The sequence below is a fragment of the Vombatus ursinus genome, unplaced genomic scaffold (genome assembly GCF_900497805.2).
Source record: "Vombatus ursinus unplaced genomic scaffold, bare-nosed wombat genome assembly UNPS02015404.1, whole genome shotgun sequence".
Lineage (NCBI taxonomy): Eukaryota > Metazoa > Chordata > Mammalia > Diprotodontia > Vombatidae > Vombatus > Vombatus ursinus.
In genome coordinates, this window is record NW_020955182.1 from 2878034 (window position 1) to 2904576 (window position 26543).

Below are 26543 nucleotides of genomic sequence, written 5' to 3' on the forward strand. Positions count from 1 at the left end.
CCGAGGGCCTAGCGGATGACCCCGTCCTCAGCCCGCCGAGGGCCTAGTGGATGACCCCGTCCTCAGCCCGCCAAGGGCCTGTTGGACCTGATCAAATTCTACTCTTCCAGGAAGCCTTCCCTAACCATCCCCATCCACAGTGGTCTCTCCCTTCTCTGAATTATTTCTGCCTCCCGGAAATGTAGCTGAGCCAAGAGGCACACACACAGTGGGACTTTGTAAATGCCCTACCCCTCTGTCAAGGTTTCTCCCCCTTTCTATGACAGCAGGAGCTTCAGCTCCCATTCAGTTCTCGGCTGGGGCAGGGCAAGGTTAGGTGAGGCGAAGGTGAGGGAGCTGAGTAATAATTTGCCATGAATATTAATGCAGCCATCACCAGGGCAGACAAAGTCACCTGGGCCTCTGGAGAGGCAGGCGTGGCTGAGAGTGAGGGCTGGAGCTCATTGGGCAGGCATCTCTGCCGGACTAGCTGTTACTGAGGCTGCAGCTTTCTATTGGCCCCAATCCCTCTACTCTGAGAGGGGGCATCTCTAGCACTGGGCATCCTGGGGAAAGAGGGGTGGGTACCCATCATGAACTGCATCTACATCTATGCATGAAGGACTCTGATATGTATGCATATGGCCCTCCATGTTTAAGATTCTCTACAACTTGGCTCTAACCCAGTTTTCAGCCTTGGAGTCAGTGTGGTACCATCAAAGGAGCATGGGATTTGACGGCAAAGGACCTGAGTTCAAATCCTGGCTCAGCGACTTACAACCTGTGTGACTTTAGACACATCGCTTAACCACTCTGGGGGTGTTTCCTCATCTGTGACATGAGATACTTGGACTTGACCTCTAATGTCTCTCCCATCTCTAAATCACGGATTCCCTATTACTTTCAGGGTCAGCTAAAAAGTCCTCTGCTTGGCATTCAAAGCCCTTCGCCATCGGATCTCTTCCAGTATTTCCGATATCTTTACTCCCGTCCGTGAACTCCACAATCCAGCAACACTGATCTCGCTGTTCCTCCCACAGGACCCTCTGCTTCCCAACCCTTTGCATTTCCACTGTCCCCATGCCTGCAATGCTCTTCCTCCTCATCTTACCCTCTTTGCTTTCTTGGCTTCCATCAAAGCTCAGTTTAAAAGATCCGATTCAGGCAGCCTTTCCTGGTCAGCCCTCCCCTGCCATTACCCCCCATCTACTGTGTGTCTGTCTTGTTCTTCAGAGCTGTGTGCCTGTTGTCACCTGTTAGAGTGTAAGCTCCTTGAGGGCAGCTCCTTTATAGCACCAGCGCTTAGCACTTTATAGCACCGGCACATAGTAGGCGCTTAGTAAATGCTGGCTTCCCGACTCCCCAGTCTCTGATCTGTTTTTCTCTACATATTCTCTGATCAGTTAAACTATGCACTCCCTCGCTCATATACCTGAAATGCCCTCTCTCCACTATGACCTTTAGGATTTCAACCCATTCTTCAAAGCCCAGCCCCAATGCCACTTTGTACAGGGAGCCTACCCTGAGTCTCCCCACCCCCTCCCCACCTCCCAACCTGCTAATGGACTTGGCCCTTTCAGACCTTACTCTGTTTGTACCTGTCAACCCAGTTCCCCCTTTCCAGCATTATCTCAGACTCATCCCATGTGAACCTCCACCACGTCCTTTCCGCACACAGGAACTGTCACCTCTCTCCCTCTGCTATTCCTTCTTATCATACATATCCTACCTTGTATTATTGCTCCAGGCATCTCTGTCACATCTGCCTGTTAGACTGTAGGCTCTATGAAGGCAATGTCTATGTCTTGGTTACACATTAAGTACTTAGTTGAAGTTACAGGTGTGCCATGTGGGATGTCATGGGAGATCCCTGAGGCCACCATGCCCTCAGACTGTCTGGGGCTCAGTCTCTTACGGTCACTCAGGCTTAAAAGTCCCCTTGGACCTTTCCCTCACCCTCATCTCTACATTCAATCAGCCACCAGGTCCTCATTTTTTCCTCAGAACGTCCCTTGGGTCCATTCTTCTTTCTACATCCCCTCCCACCACACACCACCCTAGAACAGCATCACTTCCCCCACCTCCACCTTGTGGTCAGAATTGGGGTTGGGTCAGTCTAGGGATGGGATCAGGACTCAGTCTACATAATCCTGGACGCCCTGCCTTCAGGCTTCCTTTACCCCTCCAACCCACTGTTCACATGATGTCAGGCTAATCCATGCCACAGTGCTTACATAATTCACTCTCCTAATCTCCTTTTGCCTTCAGAATAAAACCCAAACTTCTTGGCTTGGAATTCTAAGTCCCCCACAACTCCATTCTACCTTTCCAGCATTATCTTAGACTCAGCCCATGTGGATCTCCACTATGTCCTTTTCACATCTGGGAACTGTTACCTCTATGTCCTTAAGCCTTTCACACCCTCTCTCCTCCCCTCCACTTACTCACATCCTGCCCATCCTTCCAGGCACAGCTTACTCCTCTCCTTCTCTGAGATCCTGTGGTACAATCCTGTCTTCAGTTGTCCTGTGCTGCTCACTAATTGTTTGCTGTGTGTGCATATCAGTCTCCCAATTAGACTGTGAGCTCCCTCAAGGTGACTCTTTCATAGCACCTGGGGCATGGAGGTTCAGTAAACACACTGAAGAACTGACTCCTTCCGTCCCATCCCAGGAGAAGGTCAATGGACAGATTACCCCAGATTTTCCCTAGACTGCCTTGGACACTATGTACCAAGGAATCCTGCTGGTATTAGAAGTAAGTCAACACCACTCACACCAAGATGCAGTACGTCATGACAAATCACATGGTCATCATTAAGGACACTAGTCTTGGATTCAGGACACCCAGGCTGAAGCCCCAGGGCCCTGTTTACTAGCCATCACCTGTCTGACTCTTGGGTTCCTTCCCCATCTGAAAAAACAGGGCTAACGCCCATTATCTCACAAGGTGGTGGTGGTGGTGAGAAAACCACTTTGTGGATTGTAAAGCATTACTGGGAGGTGAGCGGTTAACATCATTATCTTGCCAGTCACTCAAGGGTTAACCTTTGCTGAGCCCAGGAGCCCCTTTTGGACTCACCTTCTCCTGGTACTGGCGCCGCGAGGAGTCCAGTGACTGGATGAGGGCTGTCGCATGGCCGATGAACATGGCGTAGCAGGTGGCACCCACGATCATGCTAAGCATGGTGAGCCAGACATCCGACATGCCCATTGGTGCCTGCTTCCCATAACCTATACAGAGCATGTGGCTCATGGCCTTGAACAAGGCATAGGAGTACTGCTTTCCCCACGAGTCATTCTGGAGACAGACAGACAGACAGACAGGCATTATCTTTCACTCCTACAGAACAAGGCACCTGCTTTAGGGTTGAAATAACGGAGCCCAAACCAAAGGAAAGACTGTGGAAAACCTCCCAGGGAAGACTCATATGAACTGATGCAGAAGGAAGGAAGGACAATTCACACGTCAACCACTAGAATGTAAAGAAAAGCACAGCTGTGAAAGGTTTCAGAACTTTGCTTGGCATTGAGCAACTGAGACTTCCACAGCCAGAAATGGAGCTCGTGCCTCTCTCCTCTCTCTGGAAAGGTGGGGGACTATGGGTGCTTCCTCCTGAAAGATGCTGACCCTCCCAGCCACAAGCTTCGTCTGACCAAGGCTGTGATCTCTATTTGCCTGCCCACCTTCAAGGCTTCCATTTATAGTTATTCCTTATGCATCACGGGGATTAGGGGCATAGCGCCCCGGTGATCTGGAAAATCCACATAAAATTGTTTGGCCCTCTCTTTCAACCAGAGAAGTCTGAATTATTATGGTATTAAAAGATAAAATATGTTGATATTATACAATATTATGCATTTATTCTATGTACTTCTGAGTTGCTAAACTCTTTCTGTGTCGTCTGCTTCCATGTTATCTGTGGCTTCTGCAAAACTCTCAAAAAATTCCCATTTAATTATTTAATTTCTTATGCCGACCCACCATATATTGAGACCAGGATGGGGATGGGATAATTTTACTTTGTTAATTATGGCCACTCTGTGCCTGTATTCCCTGGGAAAATCTCTTGGCTGAGACCGAACCCAGCTGGATTGAATATTTTCCCTCGTGAGTCAGAAGTACCCTGTCAGATACGGCCAGTGGGCTGATTTGTTTACTACACCATAGATAGACCGGGGGAGTTCTGTTATCTGGGGAGCTGGTGGGGTGTAGGGGAATAATTAAAGGGGAGAAGTCATTGGAAAGTGACAATTATGTTTTTAAAAAATCAGTAAAAACTTAAAAAAAACCTCAAATTCTCAAATGACAACAGAGGAAGTTATCCTTCAAAGGGCCAGGAGTAGGGACAGGAGTTGGAGGGGGGACGGGAAAGGGTTAAGTGTCTTAAGAACCACGTGGTTTGCTGTGTAATGGTGGCAACAGCAAGCGATTTCTGTTCTGTCCCAGCCCATGCAGGCCAGGCTATTGGAGTGAGGTCATACGCCTGGTGAGAGGCAAAGCTCAATCTGTCCAAGTTAGAAACGTAAAATAATGGGGACAATCCCATGACTTATTCTTGCACTTTGATTCCCCCAGATTGTCTGTTTCCCAGTAGAGGTTTCCATCTCAGACTAGACCAGGCAGAAGCAGGGCTGACATCTGGGCCATTCTCTCTGTAAAGACAGCACCCAGCTCAGCTCACTGGTTAGATTCCTAATGAAGGCTTTGGACCTTCTCTCCTCTCTCAGTGACTAGGGGTTTGCCTAATATTTCTCTGAACTTTGTGGCATAGAACAATATCAAAAAGACTTGGGTTTGAATCTCACTTCAGACCCTCACTCACCGTATGCCCTCAGAAACTTAATATCTCAGCCTCAGTTTCCTCTTTTGCAAAATGGGGGGCTTAATGATAGCCTGGAGATATTACATCACAAAGTCCCCCTTGCAAATTTAACGGGTCTATACGAGTATCTGTAAGTCATCAATATCGATTAGGTTATATGCCAGGAAATTGACCTTTTAAACACCCTTCTACAAACTGAAATCCATGGAGTCTCATTGTCAGATCAGAGCCACAGCTCTGGGAAGGAGGGACCTCGAGGTCATCTGGCCCAGACCTCTGTAGCCTGAACTCCTCATGTAACAACTCCTTAAGACATCCCGCTGCTTGTTTGGACAATTCCAGTTGTGAAGAGATTTTTACTTCAGCCAGAATCTGCCTCTCTGTGATTTCAATCAATTAGTCAATCAATCAACTTACATTTAATAAGCACCTACTGGGTGCCAGACAAAAAAGGAAACAATTCTTACTTGTAAGCTTACACTGTGGGATCCTGGAAGGGGGGGTGGTGGAGACGCAACAAGGGCATTTGTAAGCATACAGAATAATTATAGAGAGAATAAGTGTAAGATGAAGGTAGTTAGGGAGGGAGGCCACTAGCAGCTTCGAGGTGAGGGGAGGAGGAATCGTTAAAGGCTTCCTGTAGAACGTGGTACTTGAGTTGTGTCTCAAAGAAGAGAGGACTCCGTGAGATGGAGGTGAGCAGGGAGTACAGGCACTGGCCTTGAGTCAGGAAGACCTGAGTTCAAATCCAGCCTCAGACACTCATTAGCTGTGATCCTGGGCAAGTCACTTAACTTCCGTCTGCCTCGGTTTCCTCAACTGTAAAATGGGAATAATAATAGCACCTACCTCCCAAAGTTGCTGTGAAGCTCATACGAGAATATGTACAAAGCACTTAGCAGGATGCCCGACGGATGAAGAAGCTGAGGCAGGAGGAGGTTAAGTGACGTGCCCAGGGTCACACAGCTAGCAAGTGTCTGAGGTAGGATTTGAACTCAGATCTTCCTGAGCCCAGGTCCAGCACTTCACCCACTGTGCCACCCAGCTGTCATATGTTTGTAAATGCTTAGCACGGTGCCTGGCACATAGTAGATGCTTAATAAATGCATCTTTTCTTTCTTCCAGGCACTTCCTGAGGCACTTGCTTGCCCTCTGAAGCGAAGCAAGGTCATAAAACAGTTTCTATAACAGTTCTTCAAATACTTAAAGGGCAATACTTTAGCCCATCCTCATATGGCATGTTCTCCAGTCCCTCCACCATCCTAGTTACTACCCTTTTCTGGACATGGTTTCATTTCTGTACATTTTCTGGCAGGACTGTTACCTTCCACGTTCTTGACTCTGTACCTAACTGCATTAACACAGTCTAAGGTCTTCTTCTAGTGTCCATATCTCATGATTGACTCCAATAAGCTTGTGGTCCACTAGAACCCCTGGGTCCTTCTCACATGAATTGCTTTCTCAACCCATTTCTCCCATCCATGTGTAGCCCTATTAAATTTCATATTGTTTTCTTTAGCCCACTCACTGCCCTAGCATGTCAAGATCTGTTTGGATATCAATTCTATCATGTAATGGACTAGCTATTCCTCCTAGATTCCTATCCTCTACACATTTCCGAAGAATCCTCTCCCCTAAGTCATTTATCAAAATATTGAACAGAACTGGGGTGAAATACAGAGCCTTGAGGCACTCCACTAGAGACCTCCCTACAAGTTGACAATAATCCTTCAGTCAACCTTCTTAGGGTCTGGTCATTTAACCAGTTCTGATTAGCATTCAGTCCAGGTCTTCCCGTCTTGTCCACAGGGATATCATGATAAATCTGTCAAGTCTTACTAAGATGCAGGTATACTCCATGACAGTCCCTGGGTGGATATATATTGTCTTCAAAAGGCAACAATGTTGAGTCAGGTGTGATTTGCTCTTGGTCAGTCTCTAGCACTCTTTTGGAGTTGAAGTCATGCACACTGACCTATACTTTGAAATATCTACCTCCTAAAAACTGGAACGGGCAGTGAGGTGGAGCACTGGGCTTGGAGTCAGGTAGACTCACCTTCCTGAGTCCAAATCTGGCCTGATACTTAATAGCTGTGATACCCTGGCCGAGTCACTTTACCTTGTTTGCTTCAGTTTCCTCATCTGTGAAAAAAGCTGGAAAAGGAAACGGCAAACCCCTCCAGTATCTTTGGCAAGAAAATGCCGAAATGGGATCAGAGAGAGTCAGATACTGGAATGATTGAACAATAAAAACTGTAACAATATTTGCCTTTCTCCAGTCTTCAGGCACCTCTCCTATTTCCCACGATACCTCATATATCACCGACAGAATTTCAGCGCTAAGATTCACAGATATTTTGGTGGTTGAGGATTAACTTTGTCCAGGTCAAAGGACCAGGTACTCTTTCTTTTCTTCCCCTTTCTTATCTCTTATTTCATTTCCCTGAAAACCGTCAGTTTCTTCCCATCTTTACTAGCCTGAAAATTATTCTCCTTGACAGAGAAAAGAGAAACAACAGAAGATTTCATCATTCTACTTTTTCTCTGTTGTCAGTAAGGAGGTGTTTTCTTGCCCTCAATCAAAACAAAATGGCGTTTATTATCTTTAGCCTTTATGACGAGCATGTCCTCATAATTGATTTGAGCCTGGCAGTTTTCTTACGAGGGCCTTGAATCTTTTCTGTAGTCACCCTCCAGCTATGTGCCTCTCTTCCATTGCTGGGATTGTCCTTTAAACGTATGAGTTTCTGCACAACTCTAAGGGTCTTCCTGTTTTCTTCCTTATTAGAATCAGTCGTGTGACTGTATAATGGGAATGGCATTCTTGGAAAACTCCCTTTCCTCTAGAGCCAATTTAGTCCAATCCAAATCAATAACCATTTACTGAGTGCCTACCGTGGGTCAGTCACTTGGCTAGGCACTGGGAATGCAGAGACAAAAATCAATGAAAAATAGACCCTCCCCTCTAGTAGCTTACATTCTACCGGACACAATAGAGAACATAAAAGCAAAGCAATGTGAGGATGCAGAGAGCATTAATGACTAGGGGGATCTAGGGAGGCCTCCAGGAGGAGATGGCCCCCGAGCTAAGTCGTGGAAGAGGCAAAGGATCCTAGGTGCTGAAGGTAAGGAAGGAGTGTCCATTCCACCAACCATGGCAGACAGACCAAGTGGCCTTTTCTAACCCCGGGTCATCGGAATCTGACTTCTCTTAGCTCAGAACTGTGAAATCCACTCTCTCAAAGTCTAAGGTATTCAGGATGTTCCCTTCGTTATCAGTCACAAGCTCACTCTAATATCCCATGGTCACAGACTCCCAAGGTTCCTGTCATTTCTGTTTTGCCAACCAATTTGTCCTCATTGGTCACAATCAGTTCAAAAATAGAAGTTCCCCCACTTTGCTTTCTCTGTTTTCTAAAGGATGAAAGTATCAGCAAAGCAAGTCAAGAATTTGTCAGCTGTATCTGCTTTACAGATATTGGGAAAGTCAAAGTACTGCTGCCTTCCCCCAAGTCTCTGGTCCCCTCGCTGCACACACAACTATATTTTGCCATATCAGCTTTGTGATCTGTTAGGAACTCTTTATCCAATTCCTCCATTCATCTGGAGGTGTGCAGTTGCCCTCACCATAACATGGCCTGTGTTTATTTCTCCTTTGACTCTTACTGAAATGCTCCTCACCAGGCATTTTACCTCCAGATCCTTTCCTATCCCTCAGATTTATAGATTTCCACATAGTGAATATCTAGTTGACATTCAATTAGAATTTGATTCAAGGGTTGCCATGGCCAAAGAATTCATCAACAAGTGTCTGGCCCTATGATGATGAGCCAGAGAAGGAGGGAGAGGAGAGTCAACTGACATTATATGGTACTTTCCACAACCTCAAGTTTCTTCTTGGAGAAAGGGCCATCTTTTTTAACATCAGCAATCAGAGATGCTCTGTGGCCACAAGTCATACAACATAACAATCCCTGAAGAACTAAAGTTGCATGTGATTCAGAGGCACATGGCAAGATTAGACTACAGTGGGATACTTAATGAAGAATTCCTTAAGAGAAGCAGCATTCAGGACAGCATCAGAGAGATGTAGGAACAGAATAGAAGATAGAGGGGGCAGCTAGGTGGCCCACTGGATAGAGCACCAGCCCTGGATTCAGGAGGACCCGAGTTCAAGTCTGGCCTCAGACATATAACACTTACTAGCTGTGTGACCCTGAGCAAGTCACTTAACCCCATTGCCTAGCCAAAAAAAAAAAGAAAAAGAAAAGGCAGGCCAGTCACGTTATAGAGAAGAGTGAATGATGGACAGTTCATAGGCTCTGTTGGTATCTAAGAGTAGCCTTCTCCCACCCCTTATCATCCTTGCTCAGCTGCCATTGCAGGTAAACAAATCAAAGCTTGGACTGGTTTGTTTCCAGGCATGTGTGATGGAGGAGCCTTTCCCCCACCACTCCAGAACATTTGCAATATTTCCTGCCTGGTTTCAATCCAACGGGGGTGGGGGTGTGGGGCTTCTTTTGGCCATGTGTGAGTGACTGAAGCTCTAGTACAATGGGATAACAGAGTCTTCTGGTGGGCCAAAGAATCTGGATGTCTAATGATACAGAAAGCTGAATAAGACCTAAAAGTGCACATGAAAGGACTATCTCCTATTCTGCTCTCTGGTGGTTTTTCAACAAGGAAGACTTGTGAGCTGCTGGCTGGGGAAAGGGCAGCCACAAGCTAGATTTGCCCACCCAGCTACGATGTTCCCATGAAGGCACAGTTCCCATGTCTTCTCTGTTTATTCTTTTCTGATCATAGGACAGTATTCTGAGGCAGAATTAACCAGGTTATATCCTTGTACGTTGAAGAGCCATCAGAGATCGCTGCAATAGCTAGAGTCAGGAGTGAAGGTCATTGGAGCCAGCAGCAATAATAGCCTTGGATGGAGAATGGCCGGTGAAGTAGCTGAGTGACCTGACTGGGCCAGCCCAAGAGTGGGTTGTCCAGGTAGGGGGGACACTGCATCCTGGAAGGAGCTAGCTCTGCTGAGAAAGGGAACAACTCATGGGTCATGAATCACCCACGGTGGAAACTATGTTAAAGGACTCCCACAGCCAGGAATTGGGGGGTACCCTTCAGCCCCAGAAGTTTTCTGCACATGTGCCTTATTATCTTTGCACCTCAAGGTTGCACCCGCTGTCCTCTGGGCTCCCTCCATTGCATAGTTCTGCCCTGAGTTTTAGCTGACCAAGGCTTACCGGCACCTGCGATGTCACATTTAGCTCCGAATACCAAGATCTCTGATTTGCTGTATTAATGACGGCTAATCTGTAAATGATCCCAGGAAACAGTTTCCAAACAGGCAGAAGAGAAAACTTTCCCCTCACTTTGCTTCCACCCTTTTCTCCCCCCTTTTTTTTTTGCCACTCGAAACACCTTTTGTGCCTCATAGCACATGATGTGGCTCCTTTATGGGAGCCGTATGGGGGCATTATTCTTGCTTCTGCGCGTCATCTGCGGCCTTTCGGCTCGGTAGATTAATGAGGCAAACGTGCTGGTGTTTGATTTTCATGGGAGTCCTTTGCTTTAATGCAGAGATTCTCTTCCCCAGCTAAAGGTTGACTCTTAACTTGGGCCATGGACTGACCCCTAGCCCCAGACACAGAGCTGCTGATCCCTAATTCTGAGCACACACTGATCCTCTCCTCAGATCTTGACTCTGCCATTTACTATCACCTTTTTTCTGGGTCTCAGTTTCCTCCCCTGTATGGGTGAGTTGTGCTAGCTGGCCTCGCAAGTTTCTTCCGGCTCTAACACTAGAACCCTATGATGTCCAGCTCTACCCTAACTCTGGACACAGCCTGATTCCTAATCTTGGCCCCAGAGCAGCCCATCATCACAGCCAAACATCTTATCTTCCTTCCTGCAGGGCTCTGGAGGTGACACCTCCTCCATGAAGCCTTCCTTCACCATCTCATTTGCTGGTATCCCTTCCCTCCTCAAACTACCTTGCATTTCCTTCTGTGTGTGCCCCTCACCATAAGAATGTAAGCTCTTTGAGGGCAGAGGCTCTTCGTTTTTGTCTTTGCGTCTATGGTGCCCAGCATAGTCCCCGTCACATAGTAAGTGCTTAATAAATGTTTATTGAATTTGAATAAATGCACTATCGTGGTTGTAGAGAGGACAAAATGAAGGGGTACAGATAACTCCAAGCCCATTACCACTACTGAAAGCTCAGGTCTCTGGGGATAAATATATAAGCCCCATCCCTATGTACAAAGTATGGGAGCAACATTCTTAGGTTGATAATGCCATAGGCTGACAGGATGCCTTGTCTCTCATGGACATAAACCATCTCCATGTTTGATTGAAGGCAATTTGGTTTAGGGAAAATAACTCTCCCTGTGGAGTCAGAGGACCTGGGTTCAAATCCTGCCTCTAATGGTTACCACACGTGTGACGTTGGCCAAGTGCCTTATCCTTCCTGGACCTCGGGTTCCTCACCAGTAAAGTGAGGGGAGTTGGCTTCTGAGGTCCCTTCCCGCTGTACATTATTATTGGGCTTTCTACTTGGGTGAAGGAGGGAGGGGTAGGATGTGTGTCCATTTGATAAGCAGGGAAACTGAGGCCAAGAGAGGGTGGTTATTTAAGTGACCTGACCTGAGGGAAGGAACCAGATCTCCCGGCCGTGAGAGCTGGCAAGGCCCAGTCTTTGGGGCTATGCCATCAGACAGACAGGTGGTGTTAGGCTGCCAGGGTGGGCTGCTCCCAGTTCCAACCAGGCTGAGCCAACTCCTGGTCTCTTAGGGCCAGCTGCTTCGTTTCTTAATTGCCAGAGCCTCGAGGGGATTCAAGGGAAATTCAATTCATATGTTTCTGATTCATTTACACTTAGCTCATCAAAAGGCTGTTTTGTAAGGAGACTGTTTGATGCTGAATATGCCTCCCGTCTTTTTCATGGTCTTTCAAAGGTTTTTCTCCTCCCCCTTGGAACAGGGGATTTGCCTTTAGACCAAATCAGAGACTCTGGAAAGTGGAATTTAGCAAGCGGAATTTAATTTGGTGGTGAAGCAAGGTTTGGGGGGTGGTTCATGGTCTCCCCATTTTATTCACACTTAGAAGTCATGATCTGAAGCCCCTCTAAGCTCAGGAAGGATGGAGGATGCAGGTCAGATCACCAAGCTCCCAGGAACCCTGCAGGAAGTCCGGGGGTCTGGGAAATATTCACAGTTTGTCTTTTTTTTTCTGGTAAAATTTATATTAAGTGGTTTTGTCAAAGTGGAACTTATCTGTACTAAGAAGCTGGATGACCAAGCTCAGAACAATGGACCAGAAACTTTCTCTCGTTCTGGTCCAGGCTCCACCAAAACTGGCTCTGCAGTCTTAGAGAAACTATATAACCTTTCTAAAGCCTCATTTATCTCCCCTGTAAAATGGGGATAAAAAATATTCCAGCTCCCTCTACGACAAGGTCCCTTTAGAAGCCTGGTGAGGCCTATAGACCCCTTCTCCAAATAATATATTTAAATGCTTAAAATAAAATACAAAAGGTTACAAAGGAAACAAGTTATTTTGAAATAGCTACCAAAAATATTTTAAAAAACAAGTTGATGGAGCCCAGGTGAATATTCCTAGCTCTAAGGGGTTCTTTGAGAATCAAGCAACATGTTGAATGCAAAAAAAAAAAAAAACAAACAAAAACAAAAACATGAAATCTTTCCAATGGGGCCAGAACAAGCATGGAGTGAACATGGCTTTGTCCCATCTGTGGATAGGATGCTTCCCCACCATGGCAACTGCCATCCTTGCTTTCAGCCTCGGGGCCCCAAGTCTTGCTCCTCAATGCCACCCCCTAAGGGTCCTTTCCTCCGTTGGGCCCTTTGGGTTTCCTCCAGGAAAGGGCAGAGAATGAGCCCCTCCCCCCAGCTGATTATACCTGCAATTCTACTATTCTCTCCCCTGTAGCTGCCTGTTGTAATTCCTAGTTATGGCTCTGCTTTGCCAGCATATTATTATCAGCCTGGGATGTCAGGCTCTTGTATGTTGGGAGTGGGGCTGAGAACCCAAGGGTTGTCTGGGCCGGACCTTGTCTGCCCATATGGAAACCAAATGAAGATGTGGTCTGTATGGGGCCAGATTAGGATTCTAGGCTTCCCAGTGGGGAGACCCAGAGAAAGAAAGAAATGAAGTCGTAGAGCATATAACACTAAGAACTCTGGATTCTGAATGAGGAGATCATGCTGCCACAGGCTTACTAGGTGACCTTGGACAAGGTACTCATCTGTGTCAAGCCTCAGTTTCTTCATTGACTGATATGCTGGACAATGTGCAAACGAAGAACACTAGGATGCTGAAGGATCTTTATCCAGGTCCTATGGGGAGTAGGTGAAGGACCTGGGGGTTTTTATTTTGGAAAAGAGAAGACTGGAAAGGGGCTTGAGCTAAGTATTTTAAGGAATATAGAAGAAGGATTAGATTTAATCTGCTTGGACCTAGAAGGAAGTACCAAAGCAATAGGCAGAAATCACAAAGAGGCAATTCCCAGCTTGATGTCAGGTAAAGCTATGTAACAATTAGAGTAGAAAGGGGACAGACTACAGGTAACCTAACCCTCATTGAATGTCTTCAAACAGAGGCCAAGCCAAATGGTCACTTATTAGGGACAGTGTAATGTAATAAATGTTTATTGATTAGCTGATTGATTGATTCATTGATTATAATGGGTTTTTTTCCCTCCCCAATAGGCAGTTGAGTGTCATGGGGACTTGCATCAGGGAAAATAAAGTTCAAATCTTGCTTTGGACATTTCCTAGCTGTAAGACTTTAGGCAAGTGACAACTTCTCAGCTTCAGTTTTTTCATCTGTAAAATGGGAATGATAATGGCACCTAACTCACAGGGTTGTTGTGAGGATCCAGTGGGATAATGTATATAAAGCACTTTGCAAACCATAAATTTCTAGATAAATATTGGATTTGTTTCAGGTATGGATTGGACTAGGTGATTCCTGAGGTCTCCTCAAATTCTGAAACACCTCTGTGCTCTGGTGATTCTGTGAGCTGGGTCACAGACCCACGAAGAGGCCCCCGGCATGGGCTTCTGCTGGTGAAGGCCCTGGACTTACCACCATACGGTTGAGGGATACCCAGCAGTCCCCGGGAAAGTCCTGCAGCATGGGCACCAGGAACTGGAGGCAGCCGTCCCAGTGACAAAGCAGAAGCATCATCCCAATGAGGTTCACGATCCGCACGACGGCGCTGGCCAGATCATAGGTCATGTGGAAGATCTGCCGGTGGGGCCACAAGAAGAGGGTTAAAGAGCAGCCTTGGAAAAGCCTAGCCTTGCCTGGTCCGGAAGGCTCCCAAACCCTCTCCAAGTGCATTGACTGTGCATTTGCATGTGATTTGCATTTAATTTACATACATTCCAACACAGTAGGAAAAGTCTCCCTGGGCTAAAGCTCTGGTCCCCTCTGAGCTCAGGTACTCCTCAAAGCCCTCCACACCCTCCCTCCATGCTCCCTCTTGCCCTGTTTTGTGCCACCCCTGCTCCTTCACACCTTGACTGCTGATACGCCTAGAGCTGCCCTCTCCCTTATACGGCCCTAGGAAATCTCTCTAATGGTGAATAAGGATTTAACTGAGCCTTACTGGGTGCCTAGCCTTACCCTGAGGTATGTTTTGGCTGGAAGGGAGAAGAGGAAACAGTTCCCGCCCACTGGGAGCACCTAATGTCACTAAGGAGATCAGAATCACCCCAAAACGCCCTCATTTTACAGATGAAGAAATTGAGGCATAGGGAAGTTAAGCATCTTGCCCAGGGTCACACAGGCAATAAGTATCAAAGATGGGATTGGAACCCAGATGCTGGTCTGAGATCTAGAGAGGAGGGAGCTACCCAATTCCTTCGTTTTGCAGGTGAAAACGCAGACCCATAAAGGTGGAAAGTGTTAGGGTTCCTAAATCCAGAGTTAGAAGGGAACTCAGAGGCCAGCCAGTTTTATACCCGTCTTTGTATCTCCAGCATTAACACAGTGCCTGGCACATAGTAGGCTCTTAATAGTCTGACCCTATCATTTTACAGTTGAGGGAATGTTAAGGAACTTGCCCCAGATACGCACGTCATTTTAAGTCTGATCTCTCCAACTCCAGTCAATGCCCCACCACCATTCTTCAAAGCCCAGGTTTTAAGATCCCTGTCCCTTCCCCCTCCCCTGCCTTGAGAGAGCCAGTTCCTGCTCCCCCCCACCCCCACCCCCAACCCCCCATGGGCTCCGGGGCCAGTCACACAAGGACATATATTTGTTAGCAGCTGTGGTTGCTTCTCTAAAAATAACTCTTTGCCTTTGGGATGTTGTCAGAGGTGGCTGGGCACTCTCCCAAGGCTAAATATAATGCAGCCCGGTTCTGCCCAGTGTGTAGATTGGGGGGCCATCTATGGGAGGGGGACAGGGAGCAGAGGTGGTGAAGCAGTCAGAACCTGGGAGTTACTATCTCCAATTAAGAGTCCCCTGCCAGGATTCAATTCAGTTAGAATTTACTGAGCATCTCCTATGCCCTAGGCATAGTACTAGGGCTGGGAATTCAAAGATGAAAACCTACAGGGTCCTTGGTTTTAAAGAGTTTACAAATGAACAAGAAAATGAGACAGGTACACAGATAATTGAGACAAGATTAGTGCAGTGAAAAGAGAGCTGAGCTTGCAGCCAGAAGACCTGAATTTGAACCCTACACCTGCCATTTAGTACCTGTGTGACTCTGGACAAATCACTTCCTTTCTCTAGGCCTCAGTTTCCTCACCTGTAAAATTGGAGTGGGGTTGAAGTGGAGGGCCTCTGAAGCCCTTTCTGGTGCTAGAGATCCTACGATCTCAGTTTGCCCCACCTCTGCTCCTTGCTAGCTGGCTCAAAGTCAGAAGATCTAAGTGTGAGCCCTGCCTTTTCTATTTACTAGCTGTGTGACTTCCTGGAGTAACTCTTGAAGCATTTCCATTTTCTGGGCTATAGTTTCCTCCTCTGTAAAATGGGGTGGGGTGGGGGAGAGAGTTCTTGATCTTCTTTGTGTCATAGACCATTTTGACATCTGATGAAGCCTACGGACCCTTTCTCCGAATCATATTTTTAAGTAAGTAAATGAAATGCTAAACTTTAGTTAGAGGTAAAGAAAGATACAATTTTTCCCATCCAAATTCATGGATCCTTTGAAATCTATGCTGGAGGCCCAGGAATCCCAGTCAAGAGCCCCGGACCTAGATGGTCCCTTCCAGGTCTCAGATTCCATCATTCCAGGCTGTTGTGCAAATAGGGGTGCAGGGGGCAAGAGGGAGAGATAGATTATGCTTTTCCAACTTTTAAGGTTTTTCTCAATTTGTCTGCAAGTCACTGGTGAATTCACAGGAGCATAAGTTCCTTGGGAATCTAGAATGAAAATTAAACCAAATTCCTGCTTGTCAGAAGCTTTCAGTCTGGTTCAACACACAATTTAATTAGACATTTATTAAGTGCCTGCTGTGTGTGTAGGGCAGTGAGTCCTGATGTCACATCCAGGAAGACCTGGGTTGAAAGCCTATTTCTGATACATACTAGCTATGTGACCATGGCCAGTCACTTAGTGAACCTCAGGCAACCATTCTAAGGAGAAAAATAGGAATTGGACCTATGGTTCCACTGGTGTAAGGAAGTGATAGATGTTTTGTGATCTGCCTATAAATGGGCTTTGATCTGCCCTAGTGGAGGAGATTCCACACTAAAGAAATCCCGAATTTTCCATAGGATCATAATTTCATAGATTTATAGCTGATGGGAACATCATTGACTCCAAAACCCCCAGTCCCTTTTTATAGATGAAGGAATTAATAACCAAAGAAAGGAAATGTCTTGCTCAACATCAACTAGGAAGTCCCTGCCCTCAAGGAGGTCATGTTCTACTGGATTATGTCATAGGAATATAGAGTCAGAGTTGGAAGAGATCTTAGAGGTCATTAAATACAACCCTCTCATTTCACAGATGAGGAAACTGACGCACCAAGAGGTTATATGACTTGCCCAGATCACACAGCTAGTAAGTGACTGGGGTAGGACTTAAATCTAGGTCTTCCTGACTGCCATCCAGTTCCCTATCTCCTCTATGTTGTTACCTTCAATGCTTTTCATGGATAGACAATACATAGGGCAGAGGACACCAGAGAGGACACCAGAAAACCAAGGTAAAAAACCATACCCCCCCCCAATACCAAAGTTGGGACTAAAGGACAGATAGAGGTTGGGGTTGGTGGGGAGGCAGGGACTTTCAATATGTAGACATGTATGTAGTAACTGCAGTAATTTCAAGAATGGGGGAAAGGAGAGGAAATGTGAAGAAATGTTGCTTCTCTTGGTATTGGTGGGAATATAAAATTGTGTGATGTGAGACCTAATACTTGAAAGTGGTCAGATCCTACTTTAACCTCCATGTTGATGTCTCCTCAAATGCTCTGGCACTCGGTTTCAAAAACTTCCACACCTTTGACCTTTGCCTTCATTCTGCCTCAGCCACACATTGGGAGAATGGTCATACTGCCGATGCCATGAGTAAAAAGCAGGCACTGAAGGATGGGCAGAGTGTCACCAGCTACAATCTTCTCAGGAAAATGGAAGTCCACTAGATCTGACTACCTGCCTTGTCCCTATACCCCCCAGTCCCTCCAGGCAGTGCTGTCAGACCTGCCAATGCACCTAAGAGCCTGGGTCACCCTGGGCCACATCATCTGCCCTGAAGCTGTACCCTATCAGGCCTTTCCACAGACTTGAAGTTGAATGTGGGTTCTATTTGTATCCCCAGTCATTACAACTATCTACTCACTCCTGGTTCTCTTCCCACCTGTCCAACTGGAACATCATAGGACCATGAGATTCCAGGCCCTACGTTCAGCCACAGCCCATGGATCTGTCCTAGACAGATCTGTCCTATACTTTCTCTTTTGGGTATCTAGTCAGCATCTGTAAGTTCAAATTCCAGGGAGGTGACTTCTAAATCTATAGATCTCTCTTTTAAGCTTTAGTCCCCCTCTCTGAGTCTCAGAGAAATGAATTGCTGAAGGTCACATACCTGGTAAGTATCAGAGACCACAGCCCTAGACTGAGTTGTAGTAAGAAGGAGAAAAGTACAGGTAATGAGGCTCTGATCACTGCTGCCATCTCATTTCTCCAGCAGCGTGCTTTAGGACTATCGATATGTCAGCTACGTAGAAGATGGTTTGGAGGGCAGAGAGGTTAGATGTGGACATCTCCACATAGGTGCCCCATAGGCATCGAAAACTCAGCATCCCAAAACAGAACTCATTATGTTTCCTCCTAAATCTCCTCCTCCTCCTCCTCTTAACTCCCCTATTTGTGTTCGGGACACCATCATACTCCCCTTCAACTAGATTTGAAAGTTAGGAATTCTATTCAACACTGCCCTCACTGCACCCATATTCAGTTGGCTGCCAAGGCTCAGTCAGTCTATCTGCACAAATATCTCTTATATCCATCCACTTCTCTTGACTCACATAGTCACCATCCCAGTTCAGGACCTCATTACCTCTCCTTTGGACTCTTGCTAAATCCTCTTCATATAAAGCATCCAGTTTCATAGAAATCACATTATCAGGGAGAAACCATACTCTAACACAGTGAATGAATCATAACTCCTGCTCCTGGAACTGAGGGCCATTTTCCTTTTCTCTAATTGATCTGCCCACATCCAACCTCTTTCCTCTCCAATTCATCTTCCGCATAGCTGCCAAATTGATAATCCTAGAAAGTTAGATGGTGTAGTGGCTAGAGCACTGGTCCTGGAGTCAGGAAGAACTGAGTTCAAATTCAGCATCAGACAATAGCTGCGTAACCCTGGGCAAGTCACTTAACCTCTATTTGCCTCAGTTTCCTCAACTGCAAAATGAGGATTAAAAATAGCACCTGCCTCACAGGGTTATTATAAGGATCAAATGAGATAATATTTGTAAAATGCTTAACACAGTGCCTGGCACATCTTAGGTTCTTAATACATGCGTATTCTCTCCCCTTCCCTCCCACACTGCTCAAGAAATGACATTGCCTCATTGCATGTACCTTTTTCCTTCTTAATACATAACACAGTCTAGGACTGTGTCCTCTGATACTCAGTAGGTATGTGAAATTAGAAAACCCACTTCTCTCTCTGGGCCTCAGTTTATTCCTTTGCAGAATGGGGGGATAGACTAGATAACCCCTTACGTGCTCTTTTCAATTCTTAGAGCTGTGACTTATTATGTGGGGGGCAGTGCCTGGCTCCCCTTCATACTCTCCACATTCCATCCAAAATTGTCTGTTTCCTGTGCTTAAAACTCTGCATTACATCTTCTGCCTCCATGTCTTGGAATAGGGTATGTCCTAAGTCTGGAAGGCTTAGGAGACACCTCCTCACCTCCACTTCTCATAATCCATAGCTTCTTTCAAGTTTCAGCCTAAATATCAATTCCTACGAGAAGCCTTTCTTGATGATCCCCATGGATACATGCTGTACTCCTCCTTCCAACCAGCCTGGAAATTCCTTGAGGACAGAGTCTGTATTTTTCAAGTTTTTTTTTCTCTTTGGTGTTTGTGTCTATGGTGCCGCCTAAAGAGTACATCAGTAACAAATGTTTCTGGAATAGTTTTTAATTGGAAAAAAGTGTCGAGAAGGCTCTTTGCAAAAATCTTTGCTTCAACCTTGGGTGAGCTTTGGGGAAGGAAGGGTATGTCGATGTTTAGACCAACAAGCAGGCTAGGGGAACTGAAGTAAGGGGTTGGGCATTGTCCAATCGAGGTTGAGTATAGCCTGGAAAAGGGAGGACTTGATCAGGCCTGTCTCCTTGCTTTAAAGGAGGAGAAAAAAGAAGATGGGGGTGGGACCATAGGGAGATGAGTAGGGGATTATGGGATGATTGTATGGGACACTGGAAAGAGAACTGACCTGGGAAACAGAAAGATCTAAACTGCAATTACAGCTTTTATCTCATTCTAGTTCTCTGAATGAAGTCACTTTGTCTATCTGGGCCTCAATTTCCTCAAGCATAAAATAAGGTGAGCAAAGTCTAAGGTATCTTCTAACTCTCCTGCCCCAGGGTTTCTAGTATATGCAGGACAGGGATGAGGGTGGTTGAGAGACAGTTCAAATCTTGAGGAAAGGGAACAAGCATTTATTAAACACCTACTAAATGGTGTGCTAAGCACTTTAAAAATATCCCAATTTTACAGCTGAGGAAACTGAGGCAGGCAGATGTTAAGTGGCTTGCTCAGGGTCACACAGTAAGTGTGACTTACTATATGTGTCTTTGGACAAGTCATAGCCTAGAATCACACAGGTAGTTTAGTAATAGTCAGGATTCAAACCTGTGTCTTATTCCAGATCCAAAGATCTTTCCACCACACTACACTGTTTTCTCACCTTTCTAAACTTCAGTTTTCTCATCTGTAAAGTGGTGACACAAATACTTGTATAACCTAATTGATAGGCTTCTAGTGAGGCAATTGTGTGGCTCAGTGGATAGAGCACTGACTTTGGAGTCAGGAAGACCTGAGTTCAAATCCAGCCTCAGACATTTATAAGCTGTGTCAACCCTGGCTGGGCAAGTCACTTAACCTCTGTCTGCCTCACTTTCCTCAACTGTAAAATTGGAATAATAATACTAGCACCTACCTCCCAGGTTGATGTGAGGATCAAATAAGATAATCAGTGTTTATACAAAGTACTTAGCATAGTGCCTGGCACAGAGTAGCCCCTAAATAAATGCTTCTTCCCTTCCCTGGTGAGTGAAAGAGCTTTGTAAACCTTAAAGCATTAGGAAAATGTGAGTCATTATTACGGTTTTATTATATGACTTTCACGACTAGTTGGTCACAAGAAATCCATCAGCCTCCAACGGTTTATTGATAGGTCCTGTGTGAAGCGGTGCTGGGAGGTGGACAGACAAGAGAAGATAAATACTTATTCCTTCCCCTTCAAGAGCTGCTGGTCTAGAAAGGAAACAAAACCTCCCACACACAAAACAATGAGAGGACGAGGCCAGTAGTGTACGATTCAGACACAGGACATTAGAGAAGGGAAAGGTCACTGTGGGCTTTGAGTAGTCAAGCTTGGCTTCCTGGAGGAGAAGGAATTTGAGCTAGACCACTGTTCTCCATGCCGGAGAAGAAAATGGCAAGCCATCCAGTATCTTTGCCAAGAAAACTCCAAATGGGGTCATGAAGAGCCAAACACAACTGAAACAACCGAACAACGACAACAACAACAGTACTCTGCATGGGGTCATGAACAAATAATGAAATGGTTAGTTGAATGGAATTGAATTAAGCCCTGAATGTTGGAAAGGATTCAAATTGGGACATATTCCTCTCACAACATGTTCCATTTTCCAACCAAACTGGACTGCTCATCACCCTTTGTACACAGTCTCATGGTTTTCCATCTCTACACTTTTACTTAACATGTTTCTTATGCCTGGAATGATGTCCTTTCTAAATGTCTCTGCGTAAAGAATCATTACCCTTCTATTATCATCTCTCCCATAAGGACTTCCCTGATGGCCCCAATCAGAAATTACTCTTCCTTCCTTGATCATCACATAACACTTTGTACCTTTTCTATGTACTTATCTTGTCCTATTTTTGTGATACAGTTATTTGTGTAGCTTCCCATGGAAACCAGAGTTCATCTTTTTAATACTACAATTCTCCTGGTGCTGCTGTATGGCCATGTGGAAGGTCACAGACTCCAGAGAGGTAAAAATGAATGTCACAAAGAGGACAATCAATAGAGAGGACCAGAGTAGGTGTCAATAGGCTGCAACAGATAACCAAAAAGGAACTTCAAAGAACAGGAGTAAAAAATGTATGGTAGAAAGTGTATGGTAGGAAGGAAAAATGGGCTGGTGGGAGTGAGGGCTGACAGGAGGATAGCCAAGCATTCCATTGGTACCCTCAAGATATCAGGAGAAAGTGATGAAGGCCGCCATATTGGGTGGACCCCTATGGAAGACTTAAGGCAGGACATGGACAAGAATCACACAGAATGGGTCGTCATCGGTACCATTGGTGGGAATGTCCAAGTCAATGGGATCACAGTATTTGGAACTTTTTTTTGCAGAAATTATGCATGTGACACATTCTCCTACTTCAGCATATGCTGCACAAGGACAAAGACTATCTCCTGAACTTTTTATCTCCCCCAATCACCATTGGTAATAATGGAATAGGAGCTGAGTTGTATGTGTAGACAGAAGGATAACATATGGATATCCCTACACTAGTATTCTCAAAGAATACAAGAGCCCAGAGCAAGGCTTCTAGTGTACTAGGCAAACCTTCTATGGAAGGCTTTATGTAAAAACATGGATAAGAATTATATAAGATGAGAAGGCATGGATGGGTTTGCAATACACGTTGATGGAGAAGACCCATGTTGATGAGATCATGGAAATATTTTTGGTACCAAAGATCTGTTCCAGCACCTAGTATAGAGTTGCAGCACATAATAGATACTTAATAAATGTTTGCTGAATTGTCAAATTGAATTAAAGGGGATGAATATTCCAGAGCGGAGGGGTAAGGGATAGGGAAGCACATGGATGATGGTACAAACAGAAATGCCATGGTGTAAGTGAGCCTGTGGGATGGAGGGAACAGTGAGGAGACAGGCCAGGGTGGACCAGAGGCCTCAAGTGAGTTACTTCAACTCATCAAACATTAATTATTGCCTACTACAAGCAAGGTCCTGGGAATACAGAGACAAAAATAAAACAATTCCTATTCTGGAGAAGCTTACATTCACTGGGGGAATTTATATTCTACTGTGGGAACTTATGTTTTACTGGGGGAGAAGAAACTACCTTCTACTGGGGAGGTTATGTTCTTTTGGGAGGAAGTTTACATTCGCTGAGGGAGTTTAGATCTCACTGGGGGCTGAGGTTCTTCTGGGGACTTTGCATAGGATCCAGGTATCCCATCCTGCTCATCACTCTCTCCTGTCAACTTTGGCTAGGGCTAGAAGGGAGTAAGAGATGCTTTTCCCCAAATATGTCTCCCTAGAGAGACAACTTTGAGCAGTCTATCAATCAGCTTGGGGGTGGGGAGAGAGCTATATCTGTGGCCTGTGAACCATGGAGATTCCGGGGTTAGGGGCCCTCAAGCAGGGCCAAGAAGTGACTTCATCCAGTGCTCATCACTGGATCCAACGTGGCCTTCCAGCTCCCTCATCTCCTGTGAGCAGGGCTATCCCCAACAGACATCTGGCATGAGTTACCATGGTGATAGAGGACCATGAGCGAAGGAATAAGGCCCAGAGGGCTTGGTTCAAGGCTCTGGAAAATCCCAACCTTGCTTCTGGTCTGGAGGGACATAAAGGCCATCCCTCCTGAGTCAAGAGGCATTTCGTCCCTGCCCTGAAAACTCACCCCCTGCCCCAACCCCCTTCAGAGGAAGAGAAGGGTGGAGGGGATGAATCAGGAGAAGAAAGCACTGCCCTCTACTATGAATGAAAGCATAAGCTTTGGTCTGGAGAATGAATGGCCTGAAAGCAGAAGTGACTTATTGGCCACTGCAGAGCTGTATCCCACCTTACTGGGGATGGGGGAGGTGGGGAGAGACTCTGTCCTAGCTCAGTAACTACCCTTTTATCTTGTCTCCCAGTTCCCAAGGGCTGGGGTACCCCCATTTCCCTGACCTGAGAACAATTATAGCTTATATATCTATGGAACCTTATACTTCACAAAGAGCTTCCCCTATAACAACTGATATGTATTATTATCCTCATTTTACAGAAGAGAAAACTGAAGCTCAAAGAAGTTAACTAATTTGTTACATAGCTAACAAATGTCAGAGCTTGGACCTGAACTCAGGGGCCAATATTCTCTCCACTACATCCTATCCCTCCCTAACCCAAGCTGTCTTTCTGCAAGGGTATGGGACAAGAACTAGCTGCTGCCTGAGGGGAATACTCTGGACGTGATATGAGGTCCAATCTCTCCAGAGGCCTAGAGGCCACTCAGGTTAGGGAAAACTACAGAAACGATTGACTGAGATTATAGTCCTAGCTGAGTAGGAGGATTTGGAATTTGCTTACAGTCTAGAAGACTTAGATAAGAGCCCATCTGTCTGCCTGGGCTCTCCTCCCAGGGTCTGCTGTATCTTAGAAGGTAATGTGATCCCCCACTGCATCCTGGGTCATCGGCAGTCATCTTGACTTTTGTCCTGTCACTGGACTTCGATAACTCAGGAAAGAAAGTGAGGCTGATGACTTTGTGCAACTCTATCTCACTTAAATCCAATTCACATGCAAGTCAAGACATCACCAGTGATGTGTGTGATGTATACACACACACACACACACACACACATATATATGTCACATATGGGCATATATATGAGATAACTTGGAGGTAAGGTTAGACAGAAGTCACTTCAGCTTAAGATAAGGAATAACTTTCTAACAACAAAAAATATCAAAAGAAGAATGAACTGCCATCGGAGGTAGTAAGTCTTCAAGAAGACTCTTTCTCAGAGGGGGTGTTAGGGATTCCTTTTTCAGGTAAGAGTTGGAATAGGTGGCCTTTGAGATCTTTCCAACACCATGTTATTCCACTGACTAGGTCAAGGAGAACTCAGCTAATCAAATTCCACGGCTAATATTAAAACTTTCCCTTCCTTGTAAATATTCCTAAAGATCAGTGCAAGCTGTTGAGGGAACAAGGACACAACAGAAAGTTTTTCACAAACACATGGGAAGTTAGGAATTTCCAGTTATGTTAATGGGGCAGACACATACAACCAGTATGGTGGAGAAGGTAACTCAGGGTCTGAAAATACTACATCACGTCCTCTTGCCCATCATCTCAGTCTTGGGAAGGGGAAGGAGAAGGAGGCAAAAAGGGTGAAGATACCAACACAACAAACTTCAGTAGAGGGTGGAGCTCAGCTTTCTAGGAAGGTGTAAATCAATCCGTCCATGAAAAGTAATTAATAAGAGCTTACTATACAAATGCAAAGTATACAAATACAAAAAGCAAGAAAGTAGCAAGAAGAAGATATCACATATATGATGATGGTGGCCAAGGAGGAATGTTTTGGTGTGGGAAGTCCCAAGGATGAGATGTAGTCAATAGATCAATAGACTGGAATGTCCTTTTCACATGCAGTACTCCCTTCCAAGAATGGCAGTGTTGGTTTGATTACTGTTCCCAGGAAAAATGGAGGAAAATGAAGGAAAGGGCCAAGAGTCACACTAAGTGGTGTGGTGTGAGGATGGCTGGAGGGAGCATGGTGGGTCAGATTTGGCAAACTTATCATTGATGAGGAGCTCAGGACCCAAGGGTAAGAACAGGGTGGGAGGACCAAGTAGGAGGCTGAGAATGGAGCATGGTGGTATTGCAAGAAGATAACCTTAAATATCTGGGCCTTCTGTTGGTGAGCTCCATGCAAGGATCCACAACTAGAAGACCTAAGTTCAAGTGCTAGCTCTGACACTTACCACCTGTATGACCTTGGGCAAGTCAATTCCCTTCTCAGGGTTTCATTTTCCTCATTTTTAAATGGAGGAGGCTGCACCAGGTGAGCAAATGAGCTCAAAAGTCCCATCGAGCCCTAAATCTTTGATCCCATGCTCCCAGCCCACGCCAGGAGACAGATAGGAAAAGGGGGAGGCAAAGTTCCTGTTTCCAGTCTTGTTGGGTCCGTAGAGTGACGAGGATGAGAAAGTTCTTTGTGAGCATCGATTAGCTATGAGCAGCCTTACAGGTACCTGTCAGAACGAAGGTTGGGGCAACTCAAGAGAAGGAGAAGAAAGTGATAGAGCCTGGGCTTCCCTAATAGCCTGGGACAGTCTAGAGAGCAAGGAATACCTGGATGAAAATCCCATGCCTGGGAGTCACAAGAGAAAGATGCCCCATTGCAGAGCCAAAATATCTGCTCATGAGCCAGAGGCTAAAGTCACTACTACTCCTGCTCTGTCCCTCTGGCCCCTGCTCCAGGGAAAATACACAAGGCAGAGACTCTGGTTCTCCAACGGGCCCATGTTAGCTGCACGCCTTCCTTTCCCCAAACTCCACAAGACTCTTTAATCCATTCCCTTCTCTCTACTCACATGGCTACCACCTTAATTCAGGTTCTCATCAACTCTCCCCTCAATTATCCCAAAGGCCTCCTAATTAGTCTCTCTGCCTAAGCCTACCTTCACTCCCATCCATCCTCCCCCCAGCTGCCAAAGGGATTTTCTGGAAGTCCAAATATGACCATGTCAGTCCTCTGCTTAAGGAATTCCAGCAGTTCCCTTGGCTCTAGGATCAAATACAAGCTGACTTTGGCCTACTGCTCCAGACTTATTGCCCATTCCTCCCCTTTCCACACTGGACAGTCCAAGTGAACTGACTTACTTGTCATTCTCCCTCCATGCCTTTGGAGAGGATGGTCACTAGCTTCACCTCTGCCTCTTGGGGCAGCTACCTTTAACCTTCATCTCCAGTACCATCTTACACACAAGGCTTTTCCTGACACCCCTGCCCCAAGTTATTAGTGCTTCTTCCAAAATCCTTGGTAATGTGTGTGTGTGTGTGTGTGTGTGTGTGTGTGTGCGTGTGTGTGTGTTGTATTTGGTTATCTGTGTCTATGATGTTTCCCTCAACAGAATGTATAATCTTTAACAGCAAGGATGATTTCATTGGTGTTTGCATTCCTACCACTAGGCACGCAGTAGATATTTAATAAATTCTTGTTGAATTAATGA

The 26543-nt window shown here is 45.7% G+C and overlaps 1 protein-coding gene across 1 annotated transcript in view; it reads right to left on the reverse strand.

Annotated features, from left to right (window-relative positions):
• Positions 1–26543, reverse strand: part of HCN4 (hyperpolarization activated cyclic nucleotide gated potassium channel 4) — a 122098-nt gene that overhangs the window by 8409 nt on the left and 87146 nt on the right. Inside the window, exons 3-4 of the mRNA XM_027847413.1 lie at positions 13916–14077; positions 3061–3279 (exon numbers count right to left, since the gene is read on the reverse strand). Of these exons, the coding sequence (XP_027703214.1) occupies positions 3061–3279; positions 13916–14077 (381 nt within the window). The remainder of the gene's footprint in view (positions 1–3060; positions 3280–13915; positions 14078–26543) is intronic.